A 20,156-nucleotide genomic window follows, 5' to 3' on the forward strand; every position below is an offset into this window, starting at 1 on the left:
ATGTAAATAATTATTTTGTTCAGTGAAGTTATGCCAAATAAAAAAAAACAAAAACAAAAACAAAAACAAAAGTTATTGTTTCAAAAGAATAAAAATAGGTGAAATCCACCTTGCAACTTCCAAAAAAAAAAAAAAAAATTCTCTGCATTTTTCTCAAACATACACTTTGTTTTCCTTATTTTCCTTCTTTGTTAGCCATGTCCCTAGCCTACGTTTCGTCCTAATAAAAGTCCTTCTTGATTTTAAGGAACTATAGTTTGAAGTAGAAGCTAGTTATATGGGCTAAAAAGATGTAGTGATGCATAATTAAAAAAAAAAAAAAGATAAATAAAGTGGGTTGACTAACATTTTATTTGACTTGAGATCGTATTATTTCTAAGCTGAGGGCATATTTATTTCATCTTGGTGAGAGCATGTGATATCACTTCTTTATTATTTTCTCTCTCAATTACCATTCATTGGAGTGACTATTTTTATTGGGATTAATTTATTTGTGAGAGTGTCACTACTTCCAGTGAGATTTTGGGGTTTGACATGTCATTCTTGAGAGTAGCTAAAACAAAGTCTACTGGGCTAATTCATGTGGATGGTTGATGTGGGTGTGATGTTGCTTTAGACTGGAGATAATGCTTATACTTTTATTTGATTGCTATCATTAATCTGATGGAATAAATACGAGTGTTTCTATTAAAACAAAAAAAAAATTATTTTGAATTTGAATTTTGTTTTCGCTTTATTTGCTAGGAACTAGCAATAAGCTGGTTGGGGGGTGTGTTGAGTGTTAGAAAATGCATATTTATAAAGGAGAAAACCGTCATTTTACATTTTAAGTCTTACTAACAACCCTTACTTTTATATATTTAACCTTCTTGTGATTTAATTACATGTGTTTTATTTTAATTAAGTATTTTATGTATTTTAGGGGCATTATAGTCATTTCACAATAAAGGAGAGATCAGACGGCAAAACGGACATCACTTTTGAACTCAGGACGGTCGAAAACCTTAGGAGGAGCATAAAAGGAAAAATGGCACTATTCACATATACGGTACTATTCACGTGTACGGTACTGTATACGTTACTGTTCACGACACTGTTCACATAGACGGATGATGACGTGGCATTGACCGATGATGTGGCATTGACTGATGAGGTGTCACGATCCTGTTGGACTAAAATTCTTATGTACTGTTGATGGTGACGTGGCAGCATATCAGTGGACGAAAAATCTCGCGTACGGTGCATGCATCACACAGGATTATTTTCAACCAAACCGCGTTACTGTTCATCCGGGTCAAACCGCGTTACTGTTCATCCGGGTCAAACCGCGTTACTGTTCATCCGGGTCAAACCGCGTTACTGTTCAAAGTCGGGTCAAACCGTGTTACTGTTCATCCGCGTGGTCAAACCGTGGACTGTTGACTGATGACGTGGCGCAATCCTGAGCGTCCAACCCTAATTTGATATCTCTGAATCCATTTTTGGGATCCATTTTCTGTAATTCCTTCTCCATCTTGTATTTTCTTCGTATTTTAATAAATTCCCATTTTGCCCCTAGTTCAATTATGAGTGGCTAATTTTCTTTCAAGCTTGGGTTGAAGGTGAAGTCTCAACATGTGTCATGGGCTTAATTTGGTAAATTTATTTTCTCTTCCCCTCTAATTTTTGTGGATGTTTTGACTTCTCGTCGACAAATAATAATAGTCTTGTCTAGATACCGCCTTGGTTACACCGGCTCTCTAGTATAAGGTTATTATTATTTGGCACGATAAGCCCTTAGCACCATGTTGATTAGAGCGTGGTTCATGAGGTGTGGATTCCCCCCTCATGATTTAATTGGCATTAATACGAATTATTTAGCCCATGATGCATGTTGATACGGATCCAGATACCCAAGTACGTCATTTCAATAGAATTATCTTCAATTTATTCTCGCCATTGCAATTCCAATTTTAGAATTTATTCTCGCCATTTTAATTTAAGTTTTAGCATATACCAAATCATTTCCACCATAAATCCAACAACCCATTTACAAAATTAATTCTATACACAATTAAAATCCACCTTCTCGTGGGATCGACACTCGTCACCATAGATCTATACTACAATAGATTCGTGCGCTTGCGAGTACATTAAAATTTGCACAACAATGGTCATGTGGTTCTGTTGATTTAGCAGTCGATAACGATGCTATTTGTCGAGCAAGACCTTCAACCATCTCTTTGACTTCTTTAATTCCCGAAGTTGACTCGCCAATTTGAACCTCATTTACTCCCTTAATTCTTCTAGTATTCCTGAGTGATCGACTCCGTTGTTGAGAATTATCCGCTTGTCGCTGGAAGAATTCCCAAATCTCTGATGCACTTTTTGACATTAGCTCTCCTCCACTTGTTGGCATTAGTCATTCTTACACATTCGGCATTAATCCCTCCAAAAAGTATTGGCATTGGTGCCATTTCTCGTACCCATGATGTGGACACTTCAAGAGTAGCCCATTGAATCGCTCCCATGTTTCGAAAAACTGCTCATCTTCTCTCTGGGTAAACTCCGAGATTTCCCTGCGAATAGCATTGGTTTTATGCACTGGAAAATATTTATTTAAAAATTTTGTTACCATTTGTTCTCATGATGCAATGCTATTAGCAGGTAAAGTATTTAACTATGAACGAGCTCTATCCTTTAAAGAAAATGGGAACAATCTGAGTTTAACATCATCGTCTGAAAAATTCTCGTATTTAAAAGTTTGACAAATAGCATGAAAATCATTTAGATGATTATATGGATCCTCATTTTCTAAGCCATAGAATGTGGGGAGACAATTTAGCACACTAGGTTTTAGTTCAAAACTCCTAGCAGCTACATTTGGGTATCTTATACATGATGTGCTCAAGTTAGCTAAAGGACTGAAGTAGTCCTTCAATGGCCTCTCCTGTGGTTGCAAATTCATTTTATTTTTAACTTGTTTGTGTGTGCGAAGTGTTTTCTCAAGTTCAAGGTCTATAGGTTTAAGATTAGGTAATAATGACCTTTGACCATGCATGCAAAACAAATAAAATAAAAATAATAATGGGAACAAAACAAATAAAAATAAAGATGAGAACAAAACAAATAAAAATAAAGAAGCGGGAGAAATTACGATACTAACCTTATTACGCTATTACAACCTTACTATAAAAATACACAAAAACAAATACGTGAAATAAATTAACTAAAAATAAATTAATAAGAAAAACCAAAAAAAAAATTTACAAAGAAAAATAAATTGAAAATTAAATTACAGAATTTTAAAGAAGAGAAAAAGAAAAGAAATACTAACCTTTAAATGTAGATTCAATTTTTTTTTCTTTTTTTTAAAGAAAAAAAAATACAAGAAAACAATTAAATGGAATTATTCACAAAAATTAATTCTATGAATTAAAATTACTTACCTCCCTGGCAACGGCGCCAAAAACTTGTTGTGCAAATTTTATTGAACTCGCAAGTGCACGAATCTATTGTAATATAGATCAATGGTGACAAGTGTCGATCCCACGAGGAGGTGGATTTTAATTGTGGGTAGAATTAATTTTGTAAATGGGTGATTGGATTTGTGGTGAAAATGATTTGGAATATGCTAAAACTTAAATTAAAATGGCGAGAATAAATTCTAAAACTGGAATTGAAATGGCGAGAATAAATTGAAGAGAATTCTATTGAAATGACGTACTTGGGTATCTGGATCTGTATCAACATGCACCATGGGCTAAATATTCCTTATTAATGCCAAGTAAATCATGAGGGGGGAATCCACACCTCATGAACCACGCTCTAATCAATATGGTGCTAAGGGCTTATCGTGCCAAATAATAATAACCTTGTACTAGAGAGCCGGTGTAACCAAGGCGGTATCTAGACAAGATTATTATTGTTTGTCGATGAAAAGTCAAATCATCCACAAAAATTAGAGGGGAAAAGAAAATAAATTTACCAAATAAAGCCCATGACACATGTTGAGACTTCACCTTCAACCCAAGCTTGAAAGAAAATTAGCTACTCATAATTGAACTAGGGGCAAAATAGGAATTTATTAAAATACATAGAAAATACAAGATGGAGAGGGAATTACAGAAAATGGATCCCAACAATGGATTCAGAGCTATCAAATTAGGGGGGAGAGGCCCCCTTTTTATAGATACATGGAGTAAATCATCGTCATCGGATTAAAAACAGTTTGGACACTCAGGATTGAGCCACGTCATCAGTCAACAATACGCGGTTTGACCACGTGGATGAACAGTAACACGGTTTGACCCGGGTTGAACAGTAACGCGGTTTGGTTGAAAATAATCCTGTGTGATGCATGTACCGTATGCGAGATTTTTGGTCCACTGATATGCTGCCACGTCACCATCAACAGTACATAAGAATTTTAGTCCAACAGGATCGTGACACCTCATCAGTCAATGCCACATCATCGGTCAATGCCACATCATCATCCGTCTATGTGAACAGTAATGTATACAATACCGTACACGTGAATAGTATCGTATATGTGAACAATGCCATTTTTCCTTTTATGCTCCTCCTAAGGTTTTCGACCGTCCTGAGTTCAAAAGTGATGTTCGTTTTGCCATCTGATCTCTCGTTTATTGTGAAATGACTATGATGCCCCTAAAATACATAAAATACTTAATTAAAATAAAACAAACGGAATTAAATCAAAAGAAGGTTAAATTCATACAAGTAAAGGTGTTAGTAAAACTTGTAGTGTAAAATGACGATTTTCTCCTTTATAAATATACATTTTCTAACACTCAACAACATACAGTCTATTATCTTGATCCCTTGGAAGGTAGTCCTGATGAAGAGCTAATGCAGATAGATTGTCAATCAGTTAAGTTTGTTATTTGTATCTTTGATCATGCTATTTTATTTTTATGTCTTATGCTAATTATTTGCTAACGTTAGCTATGTCTCTTAATTGTAGTGGGATTCGAATACATCAGAGTTTAAATTCTTATACAAAGGCAAATGTTCAATGGATACCTGTCAAGGTAAAAATCAGACAAACCTAAATAATTATCGTTAACTAATAGTAAAAAAAATTAATGTAATTTTGATCTTGTAGTGTCCGAGGCAGCCAAGTAGCTTTGAATATGGTTACTGTGTGATTAAATACATGCAAGATATCGTCACAAATGTGAACGTTCTGAAAAATAATGTAATTATTGAAAACTATTTTTACAATACTGCATCATATTGTTTTAATTTATTGTGAAATGAATCAGCTCAAAGACTTATTAGGTGCTTCTTTATATTTATTTTTTTACTACGTATTGTATGTATTTTATAAACTGTAAGGGTACTTATAATGGTGAGTATGTTACATATTGTTGAATAGATTATATGAATATCCATATAGACATGAATTATGATTTGGGATATACACAATGCACTGTATATGTTGTGCAAATTTTATTGAACTCGCAAGTGCACGATCTATTGTAGAATAGATTAATGGTGACGAGTGTCGATCCCACGAGGAGGTGGATTTTAATTATATGTAGAATTAATTTTCTATGAGGGTGGTTGGATTTGTGGTGGAAATGATTTAAATTATCCTAAAATTTGAATTAAAATGGCGAGAATAAATTGAAATGAAAATCTATTGAAATTACGTACTTGGGTATCTGGATCCGCATCAACATGCACCATGGGCTAAATATTCCTTATTATTGCCAATTAAATCATGAGGGGGGAATCCACACCTCATGAACCATGCTCTAATCAATAAGTGCTAAGGGCTTATCATGCCAAATAATAATAATCTTGTACTAGGGAGCCGGTGAAATCAGGGCGGTATCTAGACAAGATTATTACTATTTGTCAACGTAAAGTCAAAACATCCACAAAAATTAGAGGGGAAGAGAAAATAAATTTACCAAATAAAGCCTATGGCACATGTTGAGACTTCACCTTCAACCTAAGCATGAAAGAAAATTACCTACTCATAATTGAATTAAGGGCAAAATGGGAATTTATTAAAATACGTAGAAAATATAAGATGGAGAAGGAATTACAGAAAATGGAGCTAAAAAATGAATTCAGAGATATCCAATTAGGGGGGAGAGGCCCATTTTTTATAGATACATTGAGTAAATCATGGTCATCGGATTACAAATAATTTGGACGCTCAGGATTGTGCCACATCATCAGTCAATGGTACGCAGTTTGACCGCGCGGTTTGAACAATCAACCGGCATGAACAGTAACGCGGTTTGGTTGAAAATAATCCTGTGTATATGCATGTACCGTACACGCGATTTTTGGTCCACTAACATGCTGCCACGTCACCGATCAACAGTGCATAAGAATTTTGTCCAATAAAATCGTGACACCTCATCAGTCAATGCCACATCATCGGTCAATGCCACATCAGCATATTTTGGTCCAATAGGATGCTGTCACATCATCTAGTCAATGCCACGTCAGCTGGGCCCACCAAAATCTCAAAATTATGATTTCTTCCTTTATGTCCTTCCAAGGTTTTCAGCTATTCTAAGGTCAAAACTGCTATCCATTTTGTTTTCCGACTTCTCGTTAATCATTAAATAACCAAAATACCCCTGAAATACATAAAATACTGAAATTATAACAAAACGCATACAATCAAAAGTTTAAAGGACTTAAATCTATAAAAGTAGAAATGTTAGTAAGGCTTGGAGTACAAAATGATGATTTCATCTTTTGTAAATATACATTCTCCGGCACTCAAAAACTGCACTTGGAAATTTTGGGTGTTGTTTCGCTGTAATTTTGCTACTAAAAGTGACCCTAAAAAATTTCAAGTGTTGTTTAGATGATGTTTTGAACCTTTTTTAGTTGCTTTTCGTTTTGTTTATACTTAATCTTTTTTTTCCTTTGGTAATTAGCACATACAGTTTTTGCAGGTAATATCCAGACTCACTGATAATTCTTTGGTTAAGAGCTAGTAATCTATATTGTAGTTATCAATTTTTATTTTCCAGTGTATAATTGATTGGTAACGTATGTCATACAGATGACGTACTTCAAAGCATTTTTACTGTCTATATTTAAGAAAATGTATTGTCATTTAGTATCATATAGTTATTTTGTATTTTTGTTCATAAATACATACTAGATTTAGCAATAATATCATTAGTATGTGCTTACTAGCATAAGCAAAAATATGATTATAAGGTATAGATCCTAACTTCAATCTCTTGGTCTGAAAATAGCCACATATTGCCCGCCTAACCCACAAAAAATGCATCAAATCCTGATTGGGACTGGCTAGATAATTCCTGACTTTATCATATCTATATATTCACCTAGTATCAAGTATCAACATAATGAAAATGCTCTTATTTAAGTCAAGTCACATCTAGAACATTGGAAATTATCTAAAAAGAAAACAAAAATCTTATATTTTTAATTTTTCAATATTTGAGAAAAGAAATTGTAATCAAGGTCACGATTGTCTTGATTTAGTAGCTTGTCAAGAACAATTGAATCATCAACTCTAGTACTGGAAACAATCGAGTGCGAGGGCAATTGCAAATGTGGGTGGGTTCAAATTAGTAGTAGAAACGGTTGGCATAAATATCTATGCATGATACTAAGTGTCTTTCATTACGAAAAGCATCAATAAGCCTAATGCCTCATAAAATTTGTGGCATGGTTTGCATTTAAGTATTGTTAGTAATATGCCCTAAAGGCCAATCAAATGGTGTTTGTTTTTAAGGGAATTATTGTATTTGAATAGCATTTTGATATTTATAAAATGGCAAAGTTATCGACATTCATAAATTAATTTAATGAATATAGTCCAAGAAGTAAAATAGTTAAGGAACACATTCTCGAGTTTGTCGAGAATATGAAACGTGTATCCTTTGTACTATACTTCTAAAATAGTTCCTAGTGGTGGATTTATGATTGGACATTATAAATTCCTATAAACACTAGTATGTGTTATGACTTGTTATGGTATGTGATACTAAAATAGATGGTGAGTTTCATATCATTGACATGAGATATCAAGTCAAACACATAGGTACTTGTTGAGAGAACGAGTTTACTGAACTTGACCAAATATAGTAAGCCATATGGTTTTGAGTGTTAATGGCTTATTATACATTGTGATAGACACTATGTTTAGTAATGGTCTTTAGACCTAAGGAATCACAGATGTCTTGTACATAGACATCTCTGATATGTGAAAGCATAATGATTGATTCCTAATCAAGGAAGAGATCTAGCAATAGCTGTCATGTTTCGCCATGTATGGAGACAAGTGTATGACCAATATGGAATTCATCACTTTGTAATATACAAAAAGGATGTTCCTGTGAGATAAGATGAATTGGCATGAGAAATCCTTGGCCAAGGTGAAATATGTTTGAAGGAGTTCAAATTATATTTTCATGCCAAGTTCATTTAGATTTATTTTGAGATAAAGCATAAATGCTTAACATAATAAACCATAAGCCATGCTTTTCTCTGGACATGGATGATGAAGAGGCCAAGACATAGAGATACAATGGAATATGTTTTGAATTGTTGTGTGGTTTGTTTAGCTTAATTTTTAAAACCCCAATTCACCCCCTCCCCCTCTTGGGTTGCCTAGTTAGTATTTCATTTGGTATCAGAGCGAGGTGCTCTTGTGTAGACTTAACCATCTAAAGTTAAAGATCCATAGCAACCCAAATTAGCTTAACCTTTATGGAAGATCAATCTACCACTAGACCTCCATTCTTTAATGGTAATGACTATCCTTATTGAAAAACTAGGATGAGAGTCTTTTTACAAGCCTTAGACTATGAAATATGGGAAATAGTTTGGGATGGTTCATTCATTCCTAGGAAGAATGCTTTAAGTGAGTCGGATAGGAAAAATATGTCTTTAAATTTCAAGGCTATGAATGCTTTATTTTGTGCCTTAGATAAAAAGGAATTTCATAGAGTTTCAAATTGTTCTAATGCTTATGAAATTCGGAGAAAACTTGAAGTTGTGTATGATGAGACTACAAACGAGGAGAAATCTCATGAAATGTCAAATTTAGCACTTATGGCAATTGGAGATGAATCGGATGATGAACTTGATGAGGTAAGTGATCTTCCTACATATGATGAATTACATTATGCTTTTAAAGAATTGCATGATGAGTGGATGAAATTTGGTAAAAAGAATGCATGTCTTAAAAAGAAAATGGTAAAGCTCACAAATGGAAATGAATCTCTAAGTGCAAAGATAAAATGCCTAGTAGTAGATAATAAAACATTGCATAATAAAGTTGCATTATCAAATGAGAAACCTAGCACTTCACATGAGCATCTACAATCACATGTAGATGGCTTGAAAAATGAAAAAGATGCCCTATAAAAATGCAATGTTTCATTAAATAAAAAGATCAAAGAATTGGAACTAGATAATGAAATGTTACATGATGGGATTGCATCATTTACATGTAAACAAAGTACTTCATATGAGCATGAGAAATCACGTGTTGATGAATTTATGAAAGAAAATGAAATGCTTAAGAAGAAGAGCGATGAGTTAAATGAGATTGTCTTAAAATTTACAAATGGGTAAAAGATGTTGGATAACGGACTTAATTCACAAAAATGTGTATTTGACAAAAGAGGTATTGGCTATAAGCCAAATTTGAAACAAAAGTATTATAAGAATTACTTTGAGAAGAGTACCTCCATTAATGATCAAATTGTATGTCATTATTGCAATCAAAATGATCATATGAGTTTTAGATGTCCAGTTAAGAGAAATGTATATTATGGAGCAAAATGTATTTGGATTCCAAAAGGAAGCATTGCTAACACTCAAGGACCCAAGAGTATTTGGGTACCAAAGGGTACAACGTGAATGTTTTCTTTATAGGTACTACAATCAAGGAATGACGGAGAATTCCTTGATGAAAACTTATGAGGATAATCATTTGATCATGATTTAAGAGAAAATGATGAGTAAGATGATTTAATTGCTTTGGTAACAATTCTTGCCATATTGATTTTGTTGAGTGGATTATAATAAATGGATAATAGCTTGAATTTACAAAAGTATGCTTGTATGTTTACATGATGGAATTATCATTGTGTATAACATTGAGTGATTTATCATGATGCATTTGCTTGATTTTGATGATTGTATGGTCTTTGATTTCATCTTCTTAATTGTTTATCATCATTGTCCATCTCTTATGTATGTGTGAATTCATATGCCATTAATTGTGTTATATCATTTATAAAATTCGCACAAATGACTTATTGCACTTATGAATTTGATCACTTATTCTTTACTTATAATGATGACTTTTCTTAATAGTTATGTTGATTTTGATGATCTATATATTGTCATTATGTACTTATGTTTTACTTAAGCTTTGATGATAAAGAATGTGCATTGATGATTACATTGTATTTGATGAAGCTTTGATCTTATGCAATCTATGATTAGTGAATGGATGCATTTTTTGTACTTTATCGATGTATTGTTGAATATGCCTTACTTGTTTTAAATGGTATCAAAAAAGGGAAAAATACATATACTTCGAGAATTTTAAGCATATAAGATTTTTTAAGTTATATTGAAATGTCACATTAGATCTTTGATGAGTTTAGTTGTCTTGATTTATAAAATGTGATTGGTAATTATGGAGCTTGGATAGTTGATAATATGCATGCCAATTTGGTAAAGAAATCAAAACCTCTTTACGAAGAGTAATTTTCAAAAATTTGGCATAAACTTGTGATGATTTGATTTCTTGATGATTTTGATGATTGATGATTATATGTGCGTTGCTTGATGAATTGAAGGAGTTTTTGGTTTGTTATAAGCTTATATAGAAGTGTTTTTAACCATGTTGTGTATTTGAGAATTTGTTTATTTTTAAGGAAAGACTCTACCGAAATTTTTTGCTCGCACAAAATGGGTAATATCTTCATCAAATTATTTTTTGATGATCTTGTTTCGATTACATCTATCTATTTTTTTTTATATGATGAAGGGGGAGATAAATATGATATGTTGTTTTGGTTAAAATTTTAAATTGGCCATATATTTAGGGGGAGCATACAATATGATTTTGGATAATATGCATTTTGAACTTTTTGGTTGTCCAAAGGGGGAGACAAAGTAATATACTATTTCGATGTTGTCAAAAGGAGGAGAATAATATGGACTTTTGAATATTGTTTTGATGATTAATATGTGTTTATGGTGATGCTTTTGAGATATGATGATGATTTGATTACATGGTTTGTATGATGATTTATGATAATTTGGGAGTGATATTACTAAACTTGTATTTAAGGTGATGCTTGTTGTTAGGGGGAGATTCTGTCGAAATTTCTACTCAGACAATATGGGTAACAACTTTTCCACTCTTTTTCTTTTCCACTAAGTTTTCTTTTTGATGATGAGGGGGAGAAGAATACATGTATTTATTTAAATTTGTTATTTTAGCTAAATTGTAAGAGAAGCTTACATTTAGGGGGAGTAATTTTTGTAATCATTCTTTAAATACATGCAAGGTTTGTCATCATAAAAAAGGGGGAGATACTAAGCAAACCACACAACAATTCAATCTAATGCCTTAATGGAATCGAAAATAATAAATTCAATAAACCACAATAATAAAAGAGTAAGGGAAGAGAAAACAAACACAATGATTTTTACGTGGTTCGGCAATCCCCGCCTACATCCACGCCTCCAAGCTCACCGGACTTGAGGATTTCACTAAGCAAGCCTTCAAGGCTTCAAATGCTTACAATTGACTTCCAATGTGTCAATGGACCTTCACAACAAGAGATTATCTCCAATCTCTTAACCCAAGTATATCCCGATACTTACAATCTCTTAACTTGATTTTACAAAAAGGATTACAAATGAATTTCTCTCACACGATATGTTTGATCACAAATGAAAGCTCAATGTGTGAATGAATAAGATAAATACAAGGATTTAAAGCTCAATGAAAGTTGTATTCTCAATATTTTGCTCAATAATAATCGTTGGAATTCTACTTGTTTGAATTGGATTGAGCTTATTTATAATTGGAGCTGAAAACTAGCCGTTATTGACTTTCTGCTTACTATCGGATCGCCGTTAACTAGATGTCGGATCGCCGTTTAACTGGTCAATATGACCGTTAGGCTGAATTTTCAAATTGTCGGATCACCGTTAGTGTCCAGAGGTAACTCTTCAATTCTGTTCGATGTCAGATCGCCGTTTTCTACGGTGACTTCTATAGTGAACTATTTTTATAAAACAACCAATTTTATAAAATAATTTTTCATTAAATATAAAACCTTTATAATGTGAAAACAATGATTTATTTAAAATGTATAAAAAATAATTTGAACTTTTAAAAACTTAATCATTCTTAATTTTGTTTGTTATCATCAAAATCAACATTATGGATACATAAATACTAACATGTTCTATAGATCCAATAATTCTTGTTATTTGGATGGCTGTGAAATACTGTTAGGTGTCACTCATGACTTGTAGAAACCTTAAGATCATTGTTGGTAAAGCGTATTAGCAATGCATCTTAAGGTCATTAGAAAAGTTCTAATTGATGACTAAAGAGTTTGGCATCATTTAATGAATAAAGAGTTATTATTAAAATAGTTCTACTACCTTATAACAAAGAACCTAAAAGGTCACACACCTAATAGAAATAAAAAAGGAGTTACTAGAAAATGAGAAGTTAAATTTCCTAATTTTAGGAAAATCGGTATTTATATTATAATTCATTAAGAATTAATATATAGATATATATATATCTTAAATATGATTTAAGATAGAAATTTAGATGCTCCATAAATAGTTTAAGAAACAAAATAAATTTCATAAATCCTCAATTAAACATTATGTATAATATCGAGCACGTAAAATGACCATTTTGGACATGTTTCGGTTCATAAATGATTATGGACTTTTAGACCAATTTTGGGTTTAGGATTTTGGGCTTTTATTGGACCTAATATGGATTAAAAGAAAGCATTAGAATATGTCACAAAAGAAGCCCACAATTAACTATTTGATTTGATCAAAATGTGATTAATTAATTAAAGACAAAATTAATTAATTTAGCTATTTATTTATTCAAAATAATTTGATTAAATAAATTATTGAAATGATAAGATCACATTCAATAAATAATGGCTTAGTGGGTGGGTCTAGCACATGATAATGTTTGGTGCCATTATTGAAAAGATAATGGTGGCTTTATTTGGTAGAATGAATCATCATGAACTAGCATTCATGTTTCTTCATTATCTCTCTCATTTCTAAACGACATTTGGTGATTCCAAATCCTATGAACTCCTAGAACATTTCTAAGTGTGGACTGATTAGAGGCATCACAATTGGGGTGCTTTAAGGATCTCAAATCGTGGCAAAACAGAAGTTGTTCGTGCAGAGGTCTATTTTCTGGACAGTGTTCGTAGCTTGCTGTTTTCAGTCATTTTCTCCTTCTTCACGAAGTCATTTTTGAAACTACAAGTGAGGTAATTAAACTTAAATCTTTCCTTTTGATTTTCGTTTTTGAATGAAGCCGATCCGAGATTTCTAAAGCTTCCGCCATCCGTTTTAATTTTATTGCGCAAAAGTTACGTTTTTAGGAATCTCATGGACAAATGTCGTCTTTCAAGTATTACCCTGACAAAATATGAAGGGAAAAAATTAATCATTTTAACATGGAATCAATGCGAATTTAAGCTTCTGACCTATAATTAAATACTCTAAAAACCATCAGTTCTATTAAATAAATTATTAGATTACACAGTCACACACGTTAAAAAAAGACTTAAGACTTTCGAGCTTAAATAATGTTGGGTCAAGTACTATAGTTAAAGGGAAATCCACACTTACCCTACCCTGTGGCTTGGGGAAATGACGGATAAACGAAAAGTTTGGGAAAAGTTACTCATATCTGCCCACGACATGAATATGCAGGTTACTATTGACTGTTACTTCACTTATGAAATGCAATTAAATGACTGAAATATTTTATTAAGTCAAACTCATCAAGAAACCCACTTTTCTAACTTTAGCTTACATTAAAACCTTCTCTCTTTTCATCCACAATTTGTTTCCTTCACAACAAACTGCAACTCTTGCCTTTTCTTTTCTAGGTCCTTTTCGTTTCTAGGTCCTTTTCGTTTCATTTGTTGGCTGCTGCTTTTGTTTTAAAAGCTTGTGCTAATCATCACCATATTGAACAATAATGATAGAAGCATAAGTTGACATTCGGCTATTAGCTACAAGGTTTTGAAAACGGACGGCCAATCTGGTTTCAGTTGCACGAGATTGCTTTCGAAGCAAGCATTGGATTCAATGGTCATCAATTTATCATGAGCATTAGCTGTATGACTGTGATAGAGTTGCATGTATGAAGTTGTTTTTCACTGTTATTTTGCTGTAGCTTTCTTTTGAACAAGAAGAATGAGGGAAGCTAGGTGATGAACTACTTTTTGTCAAAAGGAGATAAGTGATTTTTGGGAAACCTGAAATCTGTGTAATTCCTCCGAACCACAACATGTATTCCCTTGACATTCAACAAGTGTAACATTGTGCAACTAGTGATGAATTGTCCCAAATGCTTGCGCACTTGCGACTTCATATAGGATTTTGTTAAATACGTATATGATTTTTCACTTTTGAACAAAACTCGATCACAATTTTGGGAAATCCATTAAAGGTTATGGCCATTTTGAGTTAATAACTTGACACTAGAGAAACGAACAATGGAAAGAACGAAAGAAAATTACCTTAGGGCCATGTTTGGTTTGAAGAAATGGGAGGAGAGGAAAAGAGTGGAATGGAGGGAAAGGGAAAAGAAAGGAGAGGAGGGGAGTAGTGAAATTAGATTTCATTGTTTGGTTTGATATAAAATTTGATAAGAAAATGAATTACAATTTTTTTTCTTTAGACAAATTTATTTTTTACCATAAATATTAAACTATTTATATTAGTAATCAAATATAATCTAATATATATATAATAAAATGGTGGTCCGGTGACTTTCAGACAACATCCAAAGGCGGTCCGACGAACGTCTGGCAGAGTTCTGGCAACTTTTTGACAACGTCCGGCGAAGTTCCGGCGACTTTCCAACAACGTCCGGTGGCAGTCCAGCGACGTCCGGTGGAGTTCCAACGACAATTAATTTATATTTTTATAGTTTCATATTAAATAAATAAATTAATAAATAAGTTTATTTATTTTGTTAAGTATCTTAAATCATTTATTAAATTTAATTAATATATAATTATTTATAATATTAAATTAATAAAATAATAATTATAAATAATAATTATTAATGGCATTAAATAAGTTAAAAAATTAAGGGGTAATTTTGCTGACTTTAGTTTTGCAACATAAGAGGAATTTAAATTCTTTACTACTTGGTGTGAAATTCAAATTCTACATCATGATGGATATTAAATTCTAATGGAAATTAAATTCTTATATATTTTGTCCAACCAAACAATAGAAATAAAAATATAATTTAAATTACTTTTCTCTCCTCAATTCTCTACTTCCAATCAAACATCACCTAAGAGCATTCTGGAGAAGTTGAATCCCAATCTTTTCATGGGAGTTTGTGGTTTGCAAATTATCCAACTCTTTTGAGGAATATAAAAGTGCAACACCATCACCTGCTAATAATGAAAGCCATAATTATTAGGTAAAACAAAATGTGATGCATCAATTCAAATGTGACGCATCAATTCAAAAAGGTGTCCTTAAAATTCTAATTATAAAAGCCATAATTACCAGGTAAAACTCCATTTTTCATTGCACTCGAATAAAGTCTCACTGCTTTCTCAACCCTATCCTTTTTTCCTTCACTTCTACTTCAGTAGCACCAACAACCTGCATTAATATATGCTTTCATTTAGAGAGGAAGCTCCATATGCTTAAAACACTTGAACTGAGCATTTGTAGAATTAAATATACAAAACCAAATAACCTATCCTTCAAAATAGCAGCACTTCTTGAAAGCTGTTGAATACGGCTTTCTAAGTCCCAACACATTTCTAACTCATACAAGGTGTTTTCAATGTGGATTTCAGCTATACCAAGAAAGAACAGATATCATGTATGAAATAAACACTGTGGAGAGGCGGATTAATTATTGGGAAACCAATGAAATAGCCAAAATAAACCTGTTCACACCTACAATGAATGTCTGTCCAGTCACCGGACCCACCACGGACAGTGATTTTTGGCGATAGAGTAAACTAAAACAATAAAGATTTAAGTTACCTCCTTAAGACAAAACCTGCACTTGATGTGCTCGGGCAAATACTGGGCTTCAGCACCAACAGTACAGATTTACACGACATATCATTGATATATCTTACCTTTTTGCATGAGCCAAGCTCTAGTGGCATGCTGTGTGAAATTCATATTACAAACTCCGTCTAAGACCTAAAAGTGAAGAGGAATTTTATCAAAGGAACCTACCTGGCCTCTTGTGAGAATGGCAAGGTCCTCCACGAAACCGTTCCTATCGTTTAACCTACCAGGTGCTGTGACACAAACCTTCAAACACGATTCCGAACCACAATTAAATGATTCTTGAAACAACGGTTTTTAAAATAAAGTAACAATCAAGTATGAGACAACACTTTGAAAATCATAAAAATCTTTTGTTCCTGATTTTTTTAATTTTTAAATATTTGTTTTGAGTAACATCATATATACAAAGTAGATAAAAAGTAACTTTGTGAAAAGTAATAATCGAATGACAATTTTGTGTTAAATAAAAGATTAACATGGATAGAGAATAAGTAGTTGTAAATTACAGAGACTTATCCTTTATCCTTAGCAGTAATCTAACGGATGGGTATTTTTCTAGTATAAATATTTTTTTTTTGAGAGAGTATAAATAATTTAATTAAAAGGTGGTATATGGGTTTTTTTTTTTATGGTTCGAATATCCTCACCCTTTAATTGTTTTCTTCTTTTTTTTTTTTTTTTGTGAGGATAAAAATGAAGATTCGACATCAGTTAAAACTTCCTTACGAACAAGACTTAAGTGTTAAAATTTAGAAACACTTTTTGGTTAGTTTATTTTTAGAAAACAACATGGATCGTAGTGCAATACACACACTTGGTTTTTAGTTCCTATAACTTATATAAGGAAATGAATTTTTATTTCTTACATTTCTTTTTAACAACAGTTACAAAGAACTAAGCAAATAAATTTATAAATTGTATTTTTTTTATGGACTTATATATGCAGATAAATGATTATGACGTTGGTGGTTTGATCATTGGCGTCCTAATGGTTAGGGAGTACGATGTCACACGCACAGATTTGAGAAGGGGTAGTCGTATAAAAATGTTTAATTTAATTAACTCATCTTTTCAAGCATATATTCATTTCAATTTTCTTTTTCTTTATTTTTCCATTTTATTAGGTCAATGATACCAAGAACTTCATGATATATTTTGATAAGTATATCACGACAAGCTCTTGCAACCAAAACAAGACAAATTCTAGTAGAAGTTCTAAAAATACATCGGCAGATTTTGAGGTAGCTTGTCAAAAGCCCTTCGTGGACGAATTTTCGTCAATGAGCATAATGCTTTTGTGATAGGGGCGTCATTGTGAGAGGACGGAGGATTTAGTTTGGTAGAAATGAAGATGAAATAAAAACTGATAACGAGATTGATGATATTTGTGGGTATTGTCGCTGCAAATCTAGGACTACCTAAAAATTTAAAAACTTGTTACATATGATAAATGCAATCACGATTACCTACGAAAATAATTTAGTTAGAATTTACTTTATTATATTCTTTACTTTTAATTGAAAACTTTGTAGTGGCATTTGAATTGACTAGTGCTTCAATTGATTGACAATAATACACTTTCTAAGTGATAACGTGTTATAAATCTACATGTTATGTATTTATACATTTACATAATACTGTTAACTATTTAATTAGAAACAAAGAAAAGAGAGGAAGAAGGATATTCAACCGGAAATCTGAGCGCTTCAGCTCTTCATTTATTTCATTTATATAGAGAAGATGCAGGGGTATAATGGTAATTTCACAAATAGGTGGTGAATCCACCCTTCACAATACTATTCACGACACTTCCTAATTAATGTCTTTTATTAATTGGATAATGAAATTTCAGCAATAATTTATTTTTCAACCATCTCACTGTATAATAATTTAATATAAAATAAACAGTTATTCTTTAAAATTGAGAGAGAAAATTTGTTCAGTTTTTGTGCCTACTCTTTCTAATATTGAGGGGTCTAAATGTGTCAATTTAAATAGGTGCTCAACAAAGATAAATAATTATTTAATTAATAGATTGTGCACACATTAGCTTAGGCTTATGTTAAATCCATGTGAGATGCCTAATATAAATCATGCACATGGAAGAGAAGGGGAAAAAAAAGGGTTAATGATAACCAGTGTAAAACTGTTTAGCTCTTGATCTTACCTTAGCATGTTTTTATCCATATTGACGCAAATTCATTCCCAATCAGTTCTTCACAAACAGTCAATTCGACACACCCTTAACCCACCCACCTCAACCACAAACACAAACTAAATAACTTTCTCTCTAGGGCTTTTGCATTTACTGCAGAGGCCAATACATGGCCAATGAAGAATACTGATGCCTCAAAAAGATTATTATAAGCCTCCCATTCGGACTATATTCATGTCATTACATTCTAGACCTTCCGTCTCATCCTTGACATGCTCAAGCCACCATGGACTAGATTGCATTCTTCAATGAAATCATACTATACAAGAAGCATTAATTAGTTTTTGTCAAGATTATAGAATAAAGATAACAAAATTTAAGAGTTTACCCAATTACCTTGTGGCCTTTGCAAATTCTGATGGTACATGTTTCAGTGGATCGACATCCCCACACTTGAACATATCTACAAAATTTCCTGGTTCAGAAAAAAAATGAAAGCATTCCCATCTACCTTAATCATAACCTGTACATAGGAAAGCACCATGCTTTTTTACTTTTTATTTTCTTTATTTGAAAAAACAAACCTCTAGCTGGATTGTATCCAAGGTCTGAACTGTCCTGCTCCAATAGCTTGTCAATTACAGAACCATCAACTCCAGCATTAGAAGCAATCAAGTATGCAGCCATCTGAAGATGTAGGCTCAATAAAAGTAAGAAAGCTTTCAAAGACGTAAAATATATTATATCTACAACCAAAACTTCTCTGCATCCTTCATTCTGAAAAGCATAGATAAAGCTCAGGCCTCTTACTTGTGTCATGCTTCTATAAGCAAAAAAGATTGAAATAATACCCAATATAACTTTGATTTTAATCTAAAGTCACCTAGGTATGGAAAAATCCAACCAACGGAAGTGATATAATACTAATGGTGATGACATTTTCCATGTTAGAAAAATATGCACAACATTTTTCTCTTTTAATTTTTTCTTTTTTTGCCTTTTCATTTTTCAAATCCAAAGCACAAAGCTCACGATTTCGGGTTCACAACTTGAAATTGAAAAAGAAATAATGATAAGGGGAATAGAAACCTTAAGAGCATTCTGGACAATTTGAACACCAATCTTCTGATCTGAATTTGTGGTTTGCAATTTGTCCAGCTCCTTCAAGGCATATAGTAGTGCAACACCACTACCTGGCAAATACATCACAAAATAAGAAATGTGATGCATTGATGGATCAACACAAAAAGATGCACTAGATGAAATTCTATAAATATAAGCTTACCAGGCACAATTCCTTCTTCCTTTGCAGCCTGGACAGCATGCAAGGCATTAGTAATTTTAAGCTTCTTTTCACGCACTTCAGCTTTACCATGTCCACAAACCTTAAAACAACACAACCTCCATCAATACAAGTATTCACTAAAGAGTCTCTCTTTCATATGAGTAAAATGCTAAAACACTTGTAAATTAAGGTCACTACACAATGCCAAAGACCAAACCTTCAAAACGGCATATCCACCAGAAAGTTTTGCAAGGCGATCTTTCAACTTGTCCGAAGTGCTCAATTTTATTGTAGATCTCAGCTATAACAACAATTTCAGTGAATGTCGAATGCTAAATAAACACGACCAGTCGCTCAATAGATCATGAAAAAAATGTGCAGAAACAC

At 32.6% G+C, this 20,156-nt stretch overlaps 1 protein-coding gene, 1 non-coding gene and 1 pseudogene across 2 annotated transcripts in view; 2 read left to right on the top strand and 1 right to left on the bottom strand.

Annotated features, from left to right (window-relative positions):
• The window catches only part of LOC112100952, a 70,335-nt gene extending 52,705 nt beyond the window's left edge, over positions 1-17,630 (top strand). Inside the window, exons 9-10 of the mRNA XM_024190830.1 lie at positions 17,276-17,335; positions 17,454-17,630. Of these exons, the coding sequence (XP_024046598.1) occupies positions 17,276-17,335; positions 17,454-17,630 (237 nt within the window). The remainder of the gene's footprint in view (positions 1-17,275; positions 17,336-17,453) is intronic.
• Positions 2,463-2,566, top strand: LOC112101258. The gene has a single exon (XR_002907385.1). It is a non-coding gene; the product is annotated as a small nucleolar RNA R71 (small nucleolar RNA).
• Positions 17,631-18,454: 824 nt separating the features above from the next.
• The window catches only part of LOC112101181, a 4,875-nt pseudogene continuing 3,173 nt past the window's right edge, over positions 18,455-20,156 (bottom strand).

This window comes from Citrus clementina, unplaced genomic scaffold (genome assembly GCF_000493195.1).
Source record: "Citrus clementina cultivar Clemenules unplaced genomic scaffold, Citrus_clementina_v1.0 scaffold_2, whole genome shotgun sequence".
NCBI classification, from domain to species: domain Eukaryota; kingdom Viridiplantae; phylum Streptophyta; class Magnoliopsida; order Sapindales; family Rutaceae; genus Citrus; species Citrus x clementina.